This window comes from Girardinichthys multiradiatus, chromosome 11 (assembly GCF_021462225.1).
Source record: "Girardinichthys multiradiatus isolate DD_20200921_A chromosome 11, DD_fGirMul_XY1, whole genome shotgun sequence".
Lineage (NCBI taxonomy): Eukaryota > Metazoa > Chordata > Actinopteri > Cyprinodontiformes > Goodeidae > Girardinichthys > Girardinichthys multiradiatus.
In genome coordinates, this window is record NC_061804.1 from 21,393,985 (window position 1) to 21,415,212 (window position 21,228).

At 40.9% G+C, this 21,228-nt stretch overlaps 2 protein-coding genes across 2 annotated transcripts; one reads left to right on the forward strand and one right to left on the reverse strand.

Annotated features, from left to right (window-relative positions):
• Positions 1–2,437: 2,437 nt before the first annotated feature.
• On the forward strand, positions 2,438–15,957 carry kl (klotho). The gene is made up of 13 exons (XM_047379972.1): positions 2,438–3,202; positions 5,011–5,441; positions 5,940–6,019; positions 6,623–6,785; positions 8,364–8,469; positions 9,038–9,187; positions 9,779–10,014; positions 10,351–10,546; positions 10,687–10,865; positions 11,895–12,002; positions 12,144–12,249; positions 12,354–12,480; positions 14,269–15,957. Exons 1-13 carry the CDS (start codon positions 2,486–2,488, stop codon positions 14,601–14,603), a joined length of 2,934 nt encoding a protein of 977 aa, XP_047235928.1. The 5' UTR covers positions 2,438–2,485; the 3' UTR covers positions 14,604–15,957.
• rfc3 (replication factor C (activator 1) 3) lies at positions 15,893–20,813 on the reverse strand. Its single transcript, XM_047379973.1, has 9 exons — positions 20,593–20,813; positions 19,456–19,593; positions 18,180–18,247; positions 17,921–18,018; positions 17,544–17,725; positions 16,735–16,871; positions 16,554–16,652; positions 16,395–16,464; positions 15,893–16,319 (listed from the first exon to the last, which is right to left on the reverse strand). The coding sequence occupies exons 1-9, from the start codon at positions 20,677–20,679 to the stop codon at positions 16,128–16,130; spliced, it is 1,071 nt and encodes a 356-aa protein (XP_047235929.1). The 5' UTR covers positions 20,680–20,813; the 3' UTR covers positions 15,893–16,127.
• Positions 20,814–21,228: the final 415 nt, after the last annotated feature.

The following is a 21,228-nucleotide window of genomic DNA, read 5'->3' on the forward strand; positions in this document are numbered from 1 at the left end:
GACAGGATTTCTAGATGCAGCCAAGGGCCGGAGGGGGTCTGGTTTGGGGACCAGAGGATTTTGTCTCTTCTTTTTGCAGATGACGTGGTCCTGCTGGCCCCCTCTAGCCAAGACCTACTGCATGAGCTGGGGTGGTTTGCAGCTGAGTGTGAAGCGGCTGGGATGAAGATCAGCTCCTCCAAGTCCGAGGCCATGGTTCTCGACCAGAAAAGGGTGGATTGTCCTCTTCAGGTTGGAGGGGAGTTCCTGCCTCAAGTGGAGGAGTTTAAGTATCTTGGGGTCTTGTTCACGAGTGAGGGAAGAATGGAGCGGGAGATTGACATACGGATCAGTGCGGCTGCCACAGTAATGGGGGCGCTGTGCTGGTCCGTTGTGGTGAAGAGAGAGCTGAGCCGAAAAGTGAAGCTCTCGATTTACCGATCGGTTTACGTTCCTACCCTCACCTATGGCCATGAACTTTGGGTCATGACCAAAAGAACGAGATCCTCGATACAAGCGGCTGAAATGAGCTTCCTCTGTAGGGTGGCCGGGCACTCCCTTAGAGACTGGGTGAGGAGCTCGGCCATCTGGGCGGGGCTCGGAGTAGAGCCACTGCTCCTCCACATCGAGAGGAGCCAGTTGAGGTGGCTCGGGCATCTATACCGGATGCCTCCTGGACGCCTTCCTCGGGAGGTGTTCCAGGCACGTCCCACCGGGAGGAGGCCCAGGGGACGGCCCAGGACACGCTGGAGGGACTATGTCTCTCGGCTAGCCTGGGAACGCCTTGGGCTCCTCCCCCCGGAGGAGCTGGAGGAGGTGTCTGGGGAGAGGGAAGTCTGGGTGTCTCTGCTGAGTCTGCTGCCCCTGCGTCCTGGTCCCGGATAAGCGGAAGACGACGAGTACGAGGTGGTGGAAGCATCATGCTATGCTTTTCTTTACAAGATTGATAGGAGGATGTATGGAACTAAATTAAATACAGTTATGCAGGAAAATATGAGGTTGCAAAGACATTAAAATAGGAACAAACAACATTCAGCCAAGGCTGCAATGGGGCGATTTAAATAAAAGCATATTAATATGTTAGAATGGCCCAGTTATAATACAAATTCAATTAAATGTAGAGTCTGTAGTGAGATCTGAGTTTGAGCTGTTTTGCAAAGAAGAATGGGCAAAAATGTCCTTCTGTACATGTGCAAAACAGGTCGAATCATACAACTGAAGACCTGCAGCTTGAATCTAAAGGTGTTTTTCTTTTTGCATGGAACTAATTAAGAGAGCTGAATGCAAATGCACAGAACACTTTTTAGACGTATTTTTGTAAAAACAAAAATATTGAAAACCATGTATCCTTCCTCTTCACGATTATGTGCCACTCAGTGTTGGTCTGTCACATAAAAATCCTAATAAAATACATTGGGGTTGGTGGTTGTAATGTGACCAAATGTGAAGAACTTTAATATATTTTTTTTACTTTAGCAAGATACTGTAAACAGTCCTTGGATTTGTGATTTTTTTTATATCATCCCGAATTAATATCAGTGCAAGTGTTTATTTTGTGCAGTGCAATACAAAGCTAATAATTAATCACATTTAAATGAATATCCCTTTCTATGTTTTTCTGTTAGCATCTTGAAAGGTAAAAATGTGATGCATCCAATCCTCAGATTTACCTGATAAATCTGAGGATTGATTCATTTAACCCTTAAATTTTAAGTGAAGTTTATTTATGGCTAGGTTTGACTGTAAATATGTTGCTTCATATAAACCAGTGGTGTCCAAACATGCAGGCCATAATTATCAAGTTAAGTACTCACAGATGCAAAAAACTTGACCCAAGTTATTTTATTGTGATTTTGGCAGAAAAGGGCTGTATAAAACATTGTAAATCTAAAACATAAAAAGTGTCTCGCATGTTTGCCTGTTATTGTCGCATGTCAGCCATGAACCTTTCCTGCTTTTTCATTCTACCAACAGACACACACTCTCCCTCAGATGTTGTGGATGGATGAAGAGGCCTGGGTTTCTAAGCAACCGTATGATAACCAGGAGGAGAAGGGGATGATGTGAGCATGGTGCACTACTGAGCAGTTCCTCACCCCCCTACCTGGCTGAACATGGATAAGATGGCTTTTCTATTTATGTTGCATTAGAATACAGTTAAGAGATAATTTGCCAGCTGTGACTGTAACATAATGGTGCTGTTTACGATGTTGAAAGGATCTCCACCTGAGGCTCTTTAAATCTGATGTGAAAAATTATGATTTACCTCAGAAATAAACCAAATGAATGTCTTTTCTGATCACTTATGTGTCCCTGCTAAAGCTTTAATCATGTGGGGGCCTTAGCAGCCTGCTGGCCCGCAGGCCTTCGTGCGTCAGGTGCTCTGGCTAATTATTGACAGATTTTGGAGAGGCATGCTGGAGTTCACAGATGACTAACTGGTCTGTGCACAGTTCTGTTTAAGCCTCCAGGCATGGTGAGGTAAAGGTCAATATTATCAGAAATCATGAGTGGGCTTTTTGCCCTTATGACATTTCTCGCCCTCGGCTCTGCAGGCGCGAAGCCCCACGCTGGGTTAAAGACGTGGGGCCGCTTCAGTAAGCTCCCCTACCCCGGAGACACGGCTTTCCTCTACGCCACCTTTCCCAAAGACTTCATATGGGCGGTGGGCACGGCGGCGTACCAAGTGGAGGGGGCGTTCGAGAAAGACGGCAAGGGGCTCTCCATCTGGGACACCTTTACGCGCGGCGGGAACCGCAAGACCACCGGGGACGTAGGCAGCGACAGCTACCACAACATCAACGCAGATATCCGAGCCATCCGCCAGCTCGGAGTGAGTCACTACAGGTTCTCCCTGTCCTGGTCCAGGATCTTTCCTAACGGGACGCGGGGGAGCTACAACGAAATCGGCACCAACTATTACCGGTGGCTCCTCAAGCGGCTGAAGGAGATCCGCGTCCAGCCAGTGGTCACCCTGTACCACTGGGACCTACCCCAACACCTCCAGCAGAGCCTGGGCGGCTGGGGCAACCCGGAGCTGGTGGAGATTTTCAAGGACTATGCTGATTTCTGCTTCAATGAGTTCGGGGATGACGTGAAATACTGGATCACTATCGATAACCCTTTTTTGGTGGCGCAGCATGGATACGGAACCGGGGTGGTCGCTCCCGGGATAAAGAACGACCCTGATCTCCCATTTCGGGTTGGACACAACTTAATCAAGGTTTGTTCAGATTAATTAGGATTTAGGTTTATAGATACTACTGTTGAGTTAAGTCTACAATCATTTTTTTCCCTGGCAGGTTTATTTTTAAAACGATTTTAATTTAACAAATAAGTTTGTTCCTCGTGAAAAATGAGACAGGCATCTCAAAAGATAATGAAACAATGTAAAGGGGGTTTCATTGAAAATAATCTTTTTAATCTATAATTATTAAAAATTAGCAATTAAAAACGTTATTGGCATTACAGCAGTGGTGTCCAAACACAATTTGACGTTGAAATATAAAATATTTATTAGCAATAAATCTGTTAATCTGTTAATAAAACAAAGTAATTGGATTTTTGTAGAAAAGGGGTCTCTAAATCCTGGAAACTGGAACCCTACCATGACATGAATATTAACCTAAACTGAGCAGGGAAGGAGAGCAATAATCAGAGACACAGCTAAAAGGCTAACTCTGGAGGAGCTGCAGAGATTCACAGCTCAGATTGCTGAATCTGCAGATGGGAAACTCCAGTTTCCTGTCAGCGAGGCAAGAAGCCACAGTTAAAAGACAGCAAAACGAGGATTCTGGTAAAATCCTGTTTGCACTTTACCATAAACCAAATAAGGAGCACAGCAAACATGTGGAAGAATGTGCTCTGGTCAGATGAGATCAAAATTGAGCTTTTCGACCTACATGCAGAACACCATGAGTGGAGGAGAACTAACATTTCACATCAGTGTGAAAACATTATTGCCAATGGGGGTGGTACTATTGTAATATGGGGATCTTTTTCCTGGGGCAGGAAAGCAGGTAAGAGAGAATGGGATGAATGATGTGGCTAAATGTTAGACAATCCTGGAGGAAAACATTTTAGAGGCTGCAAAAGACATTAGATTACCCTTCCAGCAGGACAACGACCCTAAACGTTCAGCCAGAGCCACAGTGAAAGGGTTTAACAACCCTTTTTTGGAGCGGTTCTGTCAAAGTCTAGACATAAATCCAATTCAGAATGTGTGGCAAGGCTTAATAATTGCTACACACAGGTGCTCTTGATCCAATCTGACTAACGTGACGCTTTTTTTGCAAAGACGAATGAGCAAAAACATCTAAGAGGGAAAGTGTGCACAGACATTGTTACCTCCCTCTAACGATGAATATGTTTTCTGGCACAGGGTGTAACACAACAATTGACAAAAAAAAACACATTTTTAGACAAGTAGGAACAAACACAGGCAACCATTAAGCTTCAGGGTCTCCAAGTCATCCCCTTCTAACTAAAAATAAAAGCCAGCTCTATTTATCAGAAAAAACATGGCAGAGAACCTCTACCAGCTCCCACTCCGATCCAAAACACTCCAGATAGCCTGTGTTAAAAAATGTGCACAATTACCAAAAAGGAATTACACCAAGCTCCACAAGTTCACAGACAAGGTCACTGCAGATCGAGGCCTAAGCGAAGGGTCGTGGCATTTTGAAGTGGCACTCCTTGCAGTGGCTGATGAGCTGCAACACATCTCAGCTGTAGCAGAATGGCTGACCTGAAATACAGGAAGAGACTGCTCCCGCGCAAGTAGAAAGACAGAAAACCTTCTTTGTGTTTGTCTATCACATAAAATCGTGTTAAAACAATTGAGATCTGTGGTTGTAAAATGACAAAATGTGGAAAAGAGTGTGCATATTTTTACAAGGCACTGTAGCCCTAAATTTGTCCTTTTCATTTGCCTGCTTCCAATAGTTAAATTATTATAATTATTTCACAATTAAACGCTATTTTCAAGTAAGTTTTGTGTCTCTATTTGATGCTGGCGTTTCTTTTATCCAGGCTCATGCAGCTGTGTGGCACCTCTACAACCGCCACTATCGACCCCGGCAGCAGGGAAAGCTCTCCATGGCACTGGGCTCTCACTGGATCAAGCCTCGCCGCACCCGCCTGGAGAGCCTGCGAGAGTGCCAGTGCTCCCTGGACCACGTCTTGGGCTGGTTTGCCCGGCCGCTGTTCACTGATGGAGAGTACCCTCCCTGCATGAGGGAGAGGCTCGGTTCGCGCCTTCCCTCCTTCACCCAGGAGGAGAGGGAACAGGTGAGAGGAACAGCTGACTTCTTTGCCCTTTCTCACGGAGCAACGCTGAGCTTCCAGCTCATCAACGACAGCCTGAAGTTTGGACAGCTTGAGGATCTAGATCTGAGGATGCTGCTCTACTGGATCAATGCAGAATATGACAAGCCACCTATCTTTGTGGTGCAGAGTGGTTGGTAGGTTTGGATTCTTTCTGGATATTTCTGTTTATCTATCAGGGCCGGCCAAGGGTTGTATGGGGCCTAATTTGATGTGGGGCCCATCTTCCTGTTAAGAACATCACCACCACTGTTTTAGTACAGATTTGGTGCATTTGTCCAAACCAAGATCAAACACAAAGAAAATAAACCCATAGCATCAAATTGCAATTATGTTAAAATAACATCAAACAATGACGATTATTCTTTGGATTTTACAAATTAAACATTCCAATCCCAAGTCCTTTTAATTAATCAATGCTGAAACTGTTAAATCTAATTTAATAGTGTTCTCAATCCCAATAGACAAATATAACACATTTTAGATCTAAGGTCTGTGTTAAATTTCAAGCATTTCTGGCAGTGCCCTGATGGTTTCAGGGTACAAAGCAGCGGCTTAGTTTGCTTACTCCTTGGGCCTGCTCTGTTCTCCGGGATATAATTTGGGTGCTTGGATACATCTTTCATTTGAGACAGGTACGTCCTTGGGAACACTAAGACAGAAGACCCAAAACACATGTTCTACCTCAAGAGGTTCATTGCAGAAGCCCTTAAATGTGAGTCCATGTGTCCTAAGAAGAACAAGAAAACAAATGTATTCTTTGTTCCTACATACACCATCGGTCAAAAGTTTTAGAACGCCTTTCTCATTTAATGGTTTTCTTTATGTTTATGACTATTTACATTGTACGTAGATTCTCATTGAAGGCATCAAAACAGTGAATGAACACATATGCAATTATGAAGCAAAACCAAAAATTGTAAAATAACTTAAAATATGTTATATTTAGAATCCTTAAAGTAGCCGCCCTTTGATGTAATCACTGAAATATTAACCTTTACCTTCTCAATGAACGTCTCGGAAGTTCTTTCAAAACTCTTTGGAAAACCATTTCGTAAAGCAGTCATCAGAGCAAAGGGTGGCTATAGTAAAAGTCGGAAATATAGAAATGTTTAGAGTTATTTCACACTTTTTGTTTACTACATAATTCCATGTGTGTTCATTCACAGGTTTGTTGTCTCTGGTGAGAATCTTTAATTTAAATAGTCATGAAAATAAAGAGACCCATTAAGTGAGGAAGGTGTTCTAAAACTTTTGACCGGTAGTGTATTTAACGATAAACTAAATATTAGCCATGTCTGATGTGTTTGTCGCCCAGCAATCATCACAGATGGAGTGAACGTGATTGGATACACAGCCTGGTCTCTTATTGACGGCTTTGAGTGGCACAGAGAATATGGGATTCGCTGTGGACTGTACTATGTTGACTTCAACACGCCTGACATGAAGAGGGAGCCAAAGACATCTGCCACTTTTTACAGGTAGCCTACATGATTGCCAATAATTGGAACCTGTCTCAGAATCAGTTGATTTGGTCTAACCAGTTTTGTGAAAATAACTAAAAGAGTCAAATATGTGCGATTCAGTTTGTGCCTAAGCTGTTAGATAGATGTTCTAATGTTTGATTGTAAGAATACTAAATTAGATAGGAGTTTGTGATTGGCTAATTGACTGGAAGGAACCTACATAAAAGTATTTGTGTCTATACAGATTTTCTTTTTGTTTTACTTTTTTGTCACATTTAAATGTTTTCAGATTATTGCCCACATTTTAATACCATAAAAATATAACCTGTTTAAGGTAATACCTCAGCTTTTTAATAGGGTTTAGGTTTAGACTTTGACTATGCCGCACCAAAAAGTAAATTTTTCTTTTTCTGAAATGTTGCGTTAGTTTTACCCCAGATGTATCAGGACACACACCTTCCAAAATGTTCCACTTTCATTTCGTCAGTCCACAGAGTATTTTCCCAAAAGTCTTGGAGATCATTCAGACCTTCTTTTGGGAATTGTGAGACGGTCATTGTATTCTTTTTTGTTCAGCTGTGGTTTTCACCATGGAGCCCGCCATGGATGTCTTTTTGGCCACTATTTTTCTTGAAAAAGTCATGAATACTGAACTTATTTGAGACACTTGAGGTCTACAGTGCTGTAGATGTTGAACTGGGTTCTTTTGTGACCTCCTGAATGAGTTGTTGATGTGCTCCTAGAGTAATTTTGGTAGGCTGCCCACTCTTTAAAAGGTGTGCCACTGTTCTATAGTATCCCCATTTGTGGATAAAGACTCTTGCTGTGGTTCACTGAAGTGCCAAAACCTAAGTAATAACTTTGTAACCCTTTTCAGAATGATTATTTGTCAATCAGTCATTTTCTATACCGCTTATTCCATAGTGGGTCGTGGGAGCTGGTGCCTAGCTCCAGCAGTCTACGGGCGAGAGGCAGGATAAACCCTGGACAGGTCGCCAGTCCATCGCAGGGCAACACACAAACAACCATGCACACACTTACACATATGCACAATTTAGAGAGACCAATTAACCTAACAGGCATGTCTTTGGACTGTGGGAGGAAGCCGGAGTATCTGGTGAGAACCCACGCATGCACGGGGAGAACACAAACTCCATGCAGAAAGACCCCCGGCCGGGAATCGAACCCAAGACCTTCTTGCTGCAAGGCAACAGTGCTACCAACTGCGCCATGCAGCCCTGTTTTTTTAAATATGTTTTTCGATTTCTTTAGATTATTATATAATGTGTTGATTTTTAAGACCTTTTAGCCTATTTCATGTTATCAGACAGTTTATTTCTAAGTGATTTCTTGATTCTACAAGTCAGACAGTAAGGAGGCCTGGATGTAGCCGCTGATAACAGTTAATTGATTAATTTACACATAGGACCAGGTTGGTTTGGATAGCTCTTCTACCTTAATAACTGCAGTCATCTTTTGAAAACTGGTTTTTGTCAAATTTGTTTGATAATCTAAAACATTTAAGTGGCATAAAAGAAAAAAGAGAATTACTTATTTGCAACTTTTCACCGATGTTTGTCACAATTTTTACAGAAATGTCATCCATAAGAATGGATTCCCTGAACTTCCAGAGAACAGACCAGCACAAGGAATGTTCCCGTGTGATTTTGCATGGGGTGTATCTGCCACCTCCATCCAGGTGTGTTGAAGTGTGTGCAGTTGGAATGATGAGGATGCTTGTTCATTTGTGTTAGAATATCGGGGGAAGGATTAGGCCAATGTTCAGAGGTTGTATAAATAATGAAACGCAACGAGGACACTTCCTGAGAAACGGGACTTCAATAACATATTAACTTTCTTCTTTTAACTCCGGTTCTAAGATTTCCTAAATCTAACTTAACATAATCCTGGTGTGATGGTGTTAATTAATGTTTTATTATTATTATAGAAATGCTTTATTTTTCTACAGAAAATAGATAAAAATCTGCAACTGTACGTCTGTCCCTCCCTATGCAATAATAAATATCTGTGGTTCTTCTAGCATGCAGTTTTCATGGTTTAAAGTCCAGCTGAGTTCAGAGAGAACATCTGATCCTCTCTTAATCATAAACCTCCTAAGCTCACATTTTGGCTGCTTGGTTAAGCAGCACTGGACCAGCTGTCTGCCATCGATTTGTCCCATTTGGCCTTTATTTGCAGTGGTGTGTATTGCATGAAAGTAAGCATTTGCGTGTTTGTACTAGTGTTTGTTTGTCCTTGTGTCGTAGGTGGAGACCACTCCTACCCAGTTTGCAGACCCCAATGTTTACCTGTGGAACATCTCCAATAACGGAGAGCTGATCAAGCTGGAGAGCTTCAGGGCTCCACCTTCACACCGAGCCACGCATTGTGCCGATTACGCCATTATCCGACAACAGGTCCGCCTGCCAAACATCTATCAGCTGACCAACTTTAAACTCAGAAATAGATACAAAGTTCTGTATGCCTTTTAGATGTTGCCTCCTAAAGTACCTTTGCAGAAAGTCATGAATGTTAGATTACTACATTAGTTTGGATGTGCTGCTGGGAGAGCAGTTTTCATTTTAGTTTTTTCTCACTGTACATATTATCGATATTTTTTATTGTTGAGATTTGTCAGTTGACATAAATATCTGAATTACAACAATTTATTAGTTATCAGTGTCCATACACAGTATGAAAATACAGCTATGAGAAATAAAATAGGATGGATTAATATTTGTAAAATCAGACTTTAGCCCCTTTCCCATTATTTGAAGGTTCTATCCATCCATCCATCCATCCATCCATCCATCCATCCATCCATCCATCCATCCATCCATCCATCCATCCATCCATCCATCCATCCATCCATCCATCCATCCATCCATCCATCCATCCATCCATCCATCCAACAATGTGCAGAAAGTCTGAGTTATTGTCTTGTGTTTGCTTTATAATAACTACACAAATCTTCTGTATTTAACTGCTTTCCTTCTCCCTTATTTTAGGTGGATGAAATCAGGCAGGTGGGGGTAAACCACTTCCACTTTTCCCTCAACTGGTCTGCTCTAGTGCCTACAGGTGACGTGGCTTATCCCAACACCACCCTGCTGGGATACTACCGCTGCTTCACCCGGCAGCTGCTGCGGGCCAACGTCACGCCCGTGGTCACCCTGTGGCACCACACGCGCCAGCGCAGCAGCCTGCCTACCTCGCTCGACACCTCCAACAGGTGGCTCAACAAGTGAGACATGTTGCCAGATCTTTCCCTGTAGATATTTTAAAAATTGTCATCACACTCCTATGTACAACGTACGTTGTTCCAGACTTGAATTTGGAAAACGGGGAAATCAAAGACTTTACCCAGGTGGCTGGAGTGGGGGCTGCTTTCTGGGTCTCCCCAGCATGGTGAGACCCATGGTTTTTGTGGTGAAATCTATACTTCTCCAGACTTTTTAAGACCGCAAAGGAAGCCTGAACACTTGGATGAAACTACAAATCGTTAATTTGTTGTGTTTCATTTCAAAATGTACTTGCAGATGTATTATTTGACAGTATACCATACCATATTTTTCATCAGAAAGACACCAGAAGCCTTTGCAGACTATGCCAGGCTTTGTTACAGAGAACTGGGGGCCCACGTAAAGATGTGGATCACCTTGAATGAACCCAATGATGAGATGGTGAGCTATCAGGAGGGCCACCAGATGCTGCGGGCACACGCTTTGGCCTGGCACCTTTATGACCGTGAATTTAGACACATACAAAGAGGACAGGTCAGTAAAACGCCTAATTAACTCATGTTTTAATATTCTGCCCAAATTATGCACTTAATAAAAAACATTTGTAACCTTGTGTCTGTGTAGTACCTGATGTTAGATGTTGATGCATGCTACACTGGTTCCTGTTGTCCTAGGTGTCTCTGGCTCTGCACATGGACTGGGTGGAGCCGGCGTTTTCCTTCACCCGAAAGGACGTGGAACCGGCTAAAAGGGTCTTGGATTTCCACGTTGGCTGGTTGGCCGAGCCAATCTTTGGCAGCGGTGATTATCCCGTGGGAATGAGGAGCTGGATGCGACAGCTCAACTCACTCGAGTAAGAAGGGGGAAAAAAAGCCTTTTTATTTTTTGTTCATTACCTTTTTATCGACAAAGTGATAACGACTGGATTCAAATTCTTGGGTTGTATGATGCATAGAGTAGCACAGTGTGGACTCTCCGCCATTTGTTGCTGAGCACTGCTTTTGAGCTGGCAAATCGAAGGCTCCTACACTTTGCCCAGGCTCATGAGTAACTTTGTTTTAGCTGTTTGGACAAAATGTCAAGTCCTAGTGTGGAAACTAAAGAACCGCCTCTTTTAAAAATCACAGTCAGCAAGGTATGTGCATATATCTGCAGGCTGTTGACCAGAGCAGACAGCCTGACTAATTAACCAGCTAGGATCAGCTTCTTATACTTCCAGTGTTACTCTCAAAAAGGCAGAACAAAAAGGTGTAAAAGTCTGCATGAAAAAAACTCAAAAGTTTATATGTTATACAATTACTGTAGTTTTATGCCTAAGTCTAATTATATAAAAAAAAACAGTAAATAACTTAAAATTTCTAACATTACTACACATATAACAATTAATTAGTTGCATTATTTATCAACTATAATGTTTCACTGCTGCAATTTAGCGTAATGGCTTGTTGATGCCTCTGAGAAAAGATACATTTTAAAAGGTATTCATTATTTAATTTTCAAAGTAATTGATGCAACTAATGCAAAAATAAAGGGTTTCCCTTCTAAATGTGAATATAATTTTATCAGATGGAAAAATGAAGAAAATTGTGTTTTAAGACTGTTTTTGTGGAGCAAAACGCAAACCTATTTCCTCAGATAAAGTCTGCCAAAAAGGGTTTCCTGAAAGTCATGTAGAAATTTAGAGCACTGTTACTGTTTGGTTATGGTTTCATTTCTATTTTAAAGTACTGCATCATTCAAAGAGATGCACTGTGGAGATTGCATAGGCAATAAACCTGCTTTATCGTGTAAGGGTAAGGTTGGACTATAGGGGGTAACCCACAGGTACCGCTAATGTCTACTCGTTAACCCAAGAGGATCTCTTTCTTCATTATATCCACAGATTGCCTGTTTTCAATGAGGAGGACAGACAGCTGGTTAAAGGGACGTATGACTTCTTCGCTATGAGTCACTTCAGCACCAAGCTTGTGACTCATGCCAAGGAAGACTCGTACGTTAAAACCTTTTTTCTACTCCTATTATTTAGATTTTGTCCAAAACAAGCACACTGGACAAAAGGAGAGTAAAAACCTTGCAGCAGTCATTAAACCTGAAGCCTGTTTTCACCTCTGTGTGACCTCCATGTGATCAGATACACCTACACAGAGATGCTTGAGGTCCAGCACATGATAGACGTAACATGGATCATGTCACCCAGGCCCGTTGTGCCCTGGGGCCTGAGGAAAGCTCTAAACTGGGTAAGACTGGAGGTCGTTCTTTCCACCAGTGCTTTCATACACAGAGAATAACAATGTTTAAATGAAACTGTTTGATTTGTTGCAATTGCTCCTCCTGTGTGAAGATAAAGCAGCATTACAGTAATGTACCCATCTATATAATGGCTAATGGTGTCCAGGAAGACCCAGCCCGCTTTAAAGACTCCCTGCGAGTTTATTACCTGTACAACTATATTAACGAGGCACTTAAAGGTAGGACTACTTCAATGATTTTCAGATTTTATTAATATTTTAACTTGTACATTTATCAAACAGGAAATCTAGAGACAAGATTCAGCCATTTTGCTGAATCTTGTCTCTTACTGGTCTCTGTGGAGATTAATTACTGGAGAGGAATTTAATGACCCCTGACTGATCAGCTGACTCAAATAAAACCTTCACAAAGTGATCTTGTTACCTCATGGCTGCAAACTTCCAGACCAACACAAAGTGCTGCATAGCGCGGAAGGAAAATGATACATTATTATCCTTTCTTTTTTTTTTTTACAAAAAAAAAACTCTGGAGTGTGCCGCGTATTTGTTTTCTCCATCCCTGAGTTAAAACTTTGTAAAACTACCTTTTGCTGCTATTAAACTACAAGTGTTTTAGGGTATGTCTCTCAATCAGGCTGACATTTTTACCCATTCTTCTTTGCAAAACAGCTCAAGCTCGGTTTTATTGGATGGAGAGTGTCTGAATATAATCTATAATAATATAATCTGATATAGGTTTGGGCTTTTGACTAAGCCATTTTAACACATTCTAACACACTTTGAACTAGATCATGCCGCTGTTTAGGGGTGTTGTCCTGCTGCAAGATGAACTCCAGCTGTTTTCCCAAGATTGCCACCATATTTAGCTCTATTGATTTTCCCATCCATCCTGTCCACTTGTCTCGTTCCTTCTCAAGAAAAGCATCCCTTTGGCATGATGCTGTCACCACCATGTTTCCCCAGAGGGTTGGTATGTTTAGCATTATGTTCAGTCCATTTTCCACCCCAGAGTGTAGTGTTTTCCATGGTACCCAAAAAGTCAAATATATTCTGTCTGGTGTGTTCAAACTGACCAGAGTTTCTTCTTCCACGTTTTCTGTGTCTCCTACATGGCTCTGAGCTAACTGTAAATAGGACGTCTTACGATTTTCTTTCAACTGCGGTTTTCTTCTTGCCACTCTTCCACAAAGATCAAATTTGTGGAGTGTTCAACTAACAGTCGTCCTGTCAACAGTTACTCACAGCTCAGCTGTGGATCTCTGTCACTCCTCTAGAGTTAGTATGTGTCTTGGCTGCTTCTATGAATAATGCTCTCCTTGGCCAGTCTGTCTGCTTAGGTGCACTGTTGGTAGGTCTACAGTTGTGTCATACTCTTTTCACTCCTGTTGATGGAATAAGCAGCACTCTGCAAGATGTTCAAAGCTTGGAATATTGTTTTATGACTTAATTCTGCTATAAACATCTCCACACTTTCCTCCCTGACCTGTCTGCTGTGTTCCTTCTTCAGCATGATGCTGTTTGTTCTCTATTGTTCTCTAACCAACCTCTGAGGTCGTCACAAAATAGCTGGATTAATACTGAGATGAAATCACACACATATGCACTCTATTCATTAGTAAGGTGGCTTCTGAAGGCAGTTGGTCGCACTAGATTTTATTTGGATCTGTCGGGGTAAACGGGGTTCGGTACAAAAACATACTTTTTAGATTTTTATTCATAAAAACATTTATGCAAGCCATGAATCATTTTCCTTCCTCTTTAAGGTCATGATTTGCTCTGTGTTGGTCGTTCACATAAAATCCCCACAAAACACACTGTTTGTGCTTGTAACTTGACAAAATGTGAAATAGTTGAATTATTCTGCAAACCACAACATATGTTCTTAGAAAACAGATCCTGGTACTCAGAAGGCAATAGGTTGTACCCACGTCCACACTATTCCTTGTGCTGATTCTATATGACAGACAGGATAGTGAGAATAGATACTAACTTCTTTGTCACACACAGCATTTACTCTGGATGGTGTAAACCTGAAGGGTTACTTTGCCTACGCCCTAAACGACCAAAGAGACCCGGAGTTTGGCCTCTATGGTCAAGTCCACGAGGAGGTCATCGTCAAGGCTTCTCTGTCTAACTATCGCAACATCATCCAGCACAACGGCTTCCCTATTCCAGGAGCTCCTCCACAGCAGTGTCCCGCTCTGCCGCAGCCCTGCTCCGGCTGCCACGTTCTCATCAGGGGGCCTGTCGTGGGCTTCTTGACTCTAGTGGGTTCAGCAATGCTGATCACACTAGGTCTCATTGTTTACTACTCTGCCAAGAGACACAAAGAGTATTACTGAGGAAACTATGTAGACCGTGCTGCTGGTTCAACAGTACACATGTAATGTTAGGATAAGAGGTCTATGTGGCCCAGTCAGCTTTAGGTGTTTTGATCAATATTAAAGGTTATATGAATGTCTGGGGTTACTCTATAGTTTATAAATCAGAGCAGCTCTGATTTTAAGGTTGGCTCTGTGCAACTATTAGAAAGAATTCATTTAGGTATAGGAAAACCTACCTCTAATAAACAAATAACACAAGTGAGACCGAAAAATTAACGTATAAATCGTTGCTGGTACACTGTCAATGTCGAGGGAAACATCTAAATTGGCCTGAATGTTTGCTTCATTTAAAATGTAAATAGCCTTTTTTCCTGCTTTGTGACTAGGTATTGGTTTGTAGGCATGGACTGTATATCATCCTCCCATTATCATAACTGAGTAAAAACATCAGTTTCATGCTTTTAACAAAGATTTATAACAAGCCTAGTACATTTATTTGCTTTAAATAACATATTTAAAGTTATGATAATGCATGATATTTATTTATGGTTGTTAGATTTTTGATGCAGAAACATGGGACAGAATGTAGAATAAATCACTAGATTGTGGTGTAGTATTCCAGTGATTATTAGTAGACCATTATAGCTTTTTGTCATTCTGCTCTTTACAGAGTAACACAAGTATAAGGAGCTGATTAGTTAGTTGATTGGTTAATTAGATGCAGGTTAATTAGCTGGGCCACCTGCTGAAGTTAGTCAGACAGCCTGCAGTCGACGGTCCATTAAACATATATTTTCCAGTCTCTATTGGGTTTTCTGCCAGGCTTGCTCTGCATTTCGCTTATCCATCTTCCTACCAACTGTAAAAAGCATCTCCACAGCATGATGCTGCCACCACCATGTTTCACTATGGGGAGGGTGTGTTACATGGTAGCATTTTGTGTAAAAGGATTGATTTTGTTCTCATCAGACCCAAGCACCTTCTTGCATATATGGTGTGTATGGCTTGAAAACAACCTTTTATGGCCTTCTGAGCAATGGTTACTCTTAGTTTGCCAACTGTAGTTTTAAAACCATGTTTCTTTAACATATGGGTGACAGTGTGGTGCTCCTTTAGTTTCCCTGCCATGACAGTCCTTGATTTTTTTAGTTATTTAAGCAATGTGTCAAAGAACTGTAGACACTTTCATGAATAAAAATTGCTTTTAGTAAGCATTTCATTTAGCTTATACAACTGAGGCTGAACTTCTGTGTCAAAATTTAAGAATTCAGCAGTGCTTTTTGTAACAGATAGACAGACTTTACATGTTATAAACAAAGTGATTTATTGTAACCTGTCAGAACATTTTAATACACCCCCCTCCAGTCCCAAATGTCTCGTTTTTGTACATTTCTGTTTTACACTGTAGGCTCTGTGGTTTAGTCTGAATGTAGGGCTGATGAATTTACCAAAAACTTCATTGCATAAACCCAGACTGCTATTAATTGCTCCAATTCATGACATCTTGAACCTGCATCAAAAGTAGTTGAGTGCTCTTTAAACTCAAAACATCATCGCATCCAGGCCGTCTTCCATAAACTTCTTGTACATTGCCATAAACTTGGCTACAAATGCCTCCAGGTGGTAGATGGCTTTGCTGCCCAGTTGGAGTCTGTGCTCATAGTAAGCAGCCAGGTGGGCCACCTCTGTCTTTAGCTGCCCGTCGCAGTTATTCAGCAGTTCTTCCACTAAACCCTGTCAGATGAAAGCAGAGGGTCAATAATTTATTTTTAACTTGAAAATGATAAGAGCAGTTGAACATGATTTGACCTTGATGATGATATCAGGAGGGATGCAGTGTGTCAGCAGCTCGTACAGCCTGGCTCGAACCTCCAACAACCTGGAACAGAGACAGAGGGCTCCTGAATTTAAACATCTCAGTCAGACTCAGGTCCTAACCCACCCACAGCTTCGCATTTTCCATCATACCTCTGAGGACTCTGCTGGCTGACGATGGCATTAGCAGTTTCTCTCAGGTAGACCTCCCAGTCGGGCTCTGGTACGTCCTGATCTGCTGAGAATGGATACCTGCAGAAGATTAAACTATGTAAGCCACGTAGTTTTTCTGCAAAATATTCATGCACAACAATGTGACAGAGTCACAACTCACTGCTGCACTCTGCACGCCTCACACATCAGAAGAGCTCTGCGGAGGTTGCGCCCTGACTTGTCGCTGATCTGCTTGGCCAGTTCAGGTGGCAGCAGCAGACTTTCCTTTTTACAGACTGAAGTCAAAACACTGCACACCTGCCAAACAGGAGGATTACAGTAGGTGAAAATATGGTCTTCTGCATTAGATCTGAAGTACACCTGCTTTCAGTTTTAAAGTTTTATGTATCAGGACAAAATACAGTTATGAATTTGAAATCTAGCACAACAGATTACAGATGTCATTTATAAAAAAAAAACAAAAAAACAAAAAAAAAAAAACGGTTAAATCTGTGTGAGAAACTAAGTACAGCCTGCTGCTTTGGAATGTACATATTTATGTTTTCAAGGAGGAAAAGAATCAGCAATGACTTTGAGGAGCACATGTTGCTGCATTTCAAACTTATTTCAACACCATTATTCAGTAAAGAGAGAGACTGATGACAAGTGGAAAACATTTAACCCAAGGCCAGACAATGCAACAATTAAAGCCAAAAAAAAAAAACCCCAAAAAAGGAACATTTCAGCCTCTACAGGCCTCGGTGTGTTTGTTAATGTTTAAGCTAATGATCATACAATTGCTAGAAGACTGTCCTTTGGATAAATTCATCCAAAATAGAGATTTTTGGACAAAACCAAACACTGAATATTAGGGAAAAAAGGAATTAGAACAAGAGTAAGACGCTGAGGTGGAAGGCTGATAATTGGGGCTTGTTTTGCAGCAATAGGACCTGCACATGAACCAAAGCTTCCACCTAAACTCCTGTTTACCTCCTCTTTGCTCGGCAGAGGAACTCTGACAGCCAGACATCGGCTCTGGATCGGTCCAATGACTTTGGAGGTGGATGTGGAGCAGAGGATGAGACGACAGGTGGCCATATACTTTTCCATTGTGCGTCTCAAAGCATGCTGAGCATCCTTAGTGAGTCTGTCCACCTCTGTTAGCAGCACCACTGGGAGGAAAAACATTGTACTTTAAGATGGGATGTTGTTCTGGGAAGTTCTTAGCATAAACAGGGACTGTTCCTAAAGGGAACAAAACGGATCCTTTGGATCCTAATATTGGTCATTTCATTTTATTCTCACAGTGCAGCAGCTCTATCTGTCCATAAAGTACACTGAGACAAAGTGATGTTTCTCTCTTCTACCTTTGAACTCTCTTTGGGTGCTGGACTGGATTTGCTGGGACTGGGCCACAGTTTTAATCAGCTCCTGAATCACCACACGATCCTGGTTTCCTGCATCACTAGACAACACAGAGATAAAATGCTCCATGCAATATTATATCTAATCTGAACAAAAACAGAACACAAAATCCTAATTTCATATTCAAACAGTAGGTAAAGCTGTCCAACTTAGTGCAGAAATGTTTCATCAAGAAATGGACCTCGTGTCATTTTATGTTACCTTGGGTTGACCTCTAAGTGATAGTTACTGGCTATTGTGTTGATCTCAATTTTCTTCTTTGATGGAGCCTGTAGCCAAAAAGCAGAGAGGGGTTAGGCAACATTGATCCAGACCTGGAAGCTGCTGTTTTCTGACCGGCACTGGAGAATAAAGAGCATGTGGGGAGCTGTTCCCAAAATACACATTTTTTTGTTTATTGAATTGCCAGAAAGTTTTTTGAAAACATTTAAAGGAACAGCATTTTGTTGTTTTTGAGTTTGAGTGAAAATTGTTGCATCTCAACCTGATCAGGATTGTAGGATTTAATCAGAACTGTTAAGGATTAGAGATGCACGGATATGAAAATTTCGGCCAATACTGATATCCAATATTATAACTTTATTGTCCTTCAACGTTTTGAGACTGAGGTTTGTTTTTGACATGTGGCAAAACAAGCACCAATACAACACACAGATTAAAAAAAACTGTTAAAACAATATAGCTAAAAGCAACAGCTTCATAAACTCAAGATAAACTAAATGCATTAAATCATTGTATCATAAAAAAAACAACAAAACAAACAGTGTGTATTTAACCATCACTGCCACATGTCCATACAAATACTGCATGGCCTGCCCCGCCCCCCTCCCAAAACCCATAAACAAACAGCAACAAGGAAATAAACATTGGTTATTAATATCGGCCCAGTTTTATGTGTTGGGCCAATACAGATATGTAAAAAAAAAAAAAAAAAAAAAAAAAAAAAGACTACCATCAGCCGAAACAGACAATGCCGACTAATAGTTGATCCCTAATTTTAAAGTATGATCTCAGTTTACATTTTGAATAGTTTTATTATATTCTGGACGAGAAACTCTGCACGTCCTGGCAGGCAGGTTTTATGTGCCTAAAAAAGCTTTTATATACCAACACCTTCAAATAATCTTCCCATAACCTTTCATATAATAGTTTGCTGTCTTTAAATTAGCCACAAATTAAAGGATGTTAGAAATTACACAAAAATATTAAAATATATATCACAAAAAATGAGTGGAGGGTATATATTTGGCAAACTAAATGCCAATAACTGTCTTATTTGTGGTATCTAGAAGGAGGTATAACACATTTTTTAGTAATACCACTTATTTAGAAAATGATGTACTTACTGACTTTCTTTCACAATATGGCTATTTTATCTAGATAGAATATTAACATGAACTTGAAGAGAAAATGTAAATACGTGTTGAATGGCCATTATGAACTGCAGGGTGTTTTGTTTTATTAGTTCTGTTCTCACCACAATGGTCTGATGCTCTATGCGAAGCTTCTCTACGCCCGGTCCATACAACTCCCTCAGCAAACACATGATGCGTGTCTTCTTCCCCGCTCCTGATGGTCCGTACACCAGCAAGTGAGGAAAGTCACCGCACTGAACCTGGAACAAGTATTCAAAGTTAAATCAGTCATAGACCAGATCCATCGCATCACTTGGGTTTATAAACCTTCAGGCGATTTTTCATTTTCATTAGTGATTATTATAGTAACAGCAACTTAAAAATATATATATATATAAACAAAATTTAGATTTCCAAATATTAAGTCTCTAAAATCTTACTAATTAAAGGTCTAATTAAAGTAAAAAACCTTGAGTATACCTTCTAGTGGTAATTTTATTTTTACTAACAAATGCACATTTACAATAAAACCACAGCTTGGTAATAAAGTATGGATTTCCACTACAAGAATAAAAAAAAAAAGATCATTTAAAAAAAATGCACCATGGGAAAAAAAAAAGAAGCTAATCCTACTTAGTGTGCATCAAGGGTCAAGGACACCTCCATCACCCTTAGATGTTAGAGCCAACATTTGACCCACAAGTCATGATGGACACAGGAAGAAGCTTTTAAATTGATCACCTTCAGAACATCAACTAATCTGTTTATAATCATGTCTGCATTTTTCCAACTGAAGGGTTCCAGTGCCTAGTTGCCTCTGGTAAAATGACGAAAATACCGTATTCAGCTTCTGCCACCTCTAAACAGTTGCCTTTTGTGACGTCACCAGCGGGATGGAAATGTTGAAGCTTGACTTTTGAAGGGTAGGCTGGATCTCTTTTAAAGAGGAATTGATTCCAAGACAAATAAAACTAACCATGATTAAATGCTACATAGGTGACAAACTACATATAAACGGAGTCAGACTGGTTTAGCTGAGAAGTCTGGCTAGTAGCTTTAAACCGCTGAAGAACGGAGCAGTTGTAGCAATCGTAATAAACATAACCAAAGTTAAAGTTAAGCTCAGATTTCATGATTCACTCGGTAGTTAGCTAAAATAGTGAACCCTGCATGTGAGCAAACTAACGAGGATGATATTTTCCTGTTATATAAGTATGATGCTATGGCTATCCTCCAGATAAACAGTTAGCTAGTCTCACCAGGTTTTTCAGATGAGCCGCTTGTTCCTTGTGAAAGTCAAGTTTCCCAAGGGACGTCGGTCGATATTTATCTAGCCACAAACTCATTGTGTAAAGTATGTAGTTTTGTATCGTCACTATTTACAGGTAGCCCGTCTGCGACTCTCCCGCGAAATGTTCTCAAACGTAACAAACCGCTTTGCCTCACTTCCTGTGCCGCGGTACGGAGACTCGCAGGAGACAAAAACCCCTAAATGTGCCATGACCAGTATTTAGTGGGGGCCCGGTTAAATATAATGTAAGTAATTAAAAATGTAAGTAAAAGTTTATTTATTTAGCACATTTCAGAAACAGTTGTCGCAAAGCGCGTCACAGAAAATTAACCCAATAAAATACGCAACTCTGTAGGTACAATACATTTAGACAAAACAGTGATGAAAAACCCCAAATTTAGCTAAAAAATTCTTACCAAAAAATGCGTTCTGAGCTTTTTAAAAGGATCCAAACTGTTTTTAGAGAGAGGTAATGCCTTCCAGTGTTGATGCTACTGTTGATCCACAAATAAATATTTTAGATGGTCCTCTTGCTTTATGGTTCCTTTATATAGCTGCATGTTTTAAGTGAGTTTTAAGTGTGTGTAAGGAGTCAGAATTTCTA

Bases quoted from the DNA above. Each gene is read 5' to 3' on its own strand.
- kl (XM_047379972.1), top strand. From the start codon at position 2,486: ATGAGTGGGCTTTTTGCCCTTATGACATTTCTCGCCCTCGGCTCTGCA. The intron at 5,442-5,939 runs GTAGGTTTGGAT...CATTTGAGACAG, and splicing joins TTTGTGGTGCAGAGTGGTTG to GTACGTCCTTGGGAACACTA. The intron at 12,250-12,353 runs GTAAGACTGGAG...TCCTGTGTGAAG, and splicing joins TGAGGAAAGCTCTAAACTGG to ATAAAGCAGCATTACAGTAA.
- rfc3 (XM_047379973.1), bottom strand. From the start codon at position 20,679: ATGAGTTTGTGGCTAGATAAATATCGACCGACGTCCCTTGGGAAACTT. The intron at 18,019-18,179 runs GTAACATAAAAT...TGTGTTGTCTAG, and splicing joins CACTTAGAGGTCAACCCAAG to TGATGCAGGAAACCAGGATC. The intron at 16,465-16,553 runs GTATGATGGAAA...TCTCTGTTCCAG, and splicing joins AGCCAGCAGAGTCCTCAGAG to GTTGTTGGAGGTTCGAGCCA.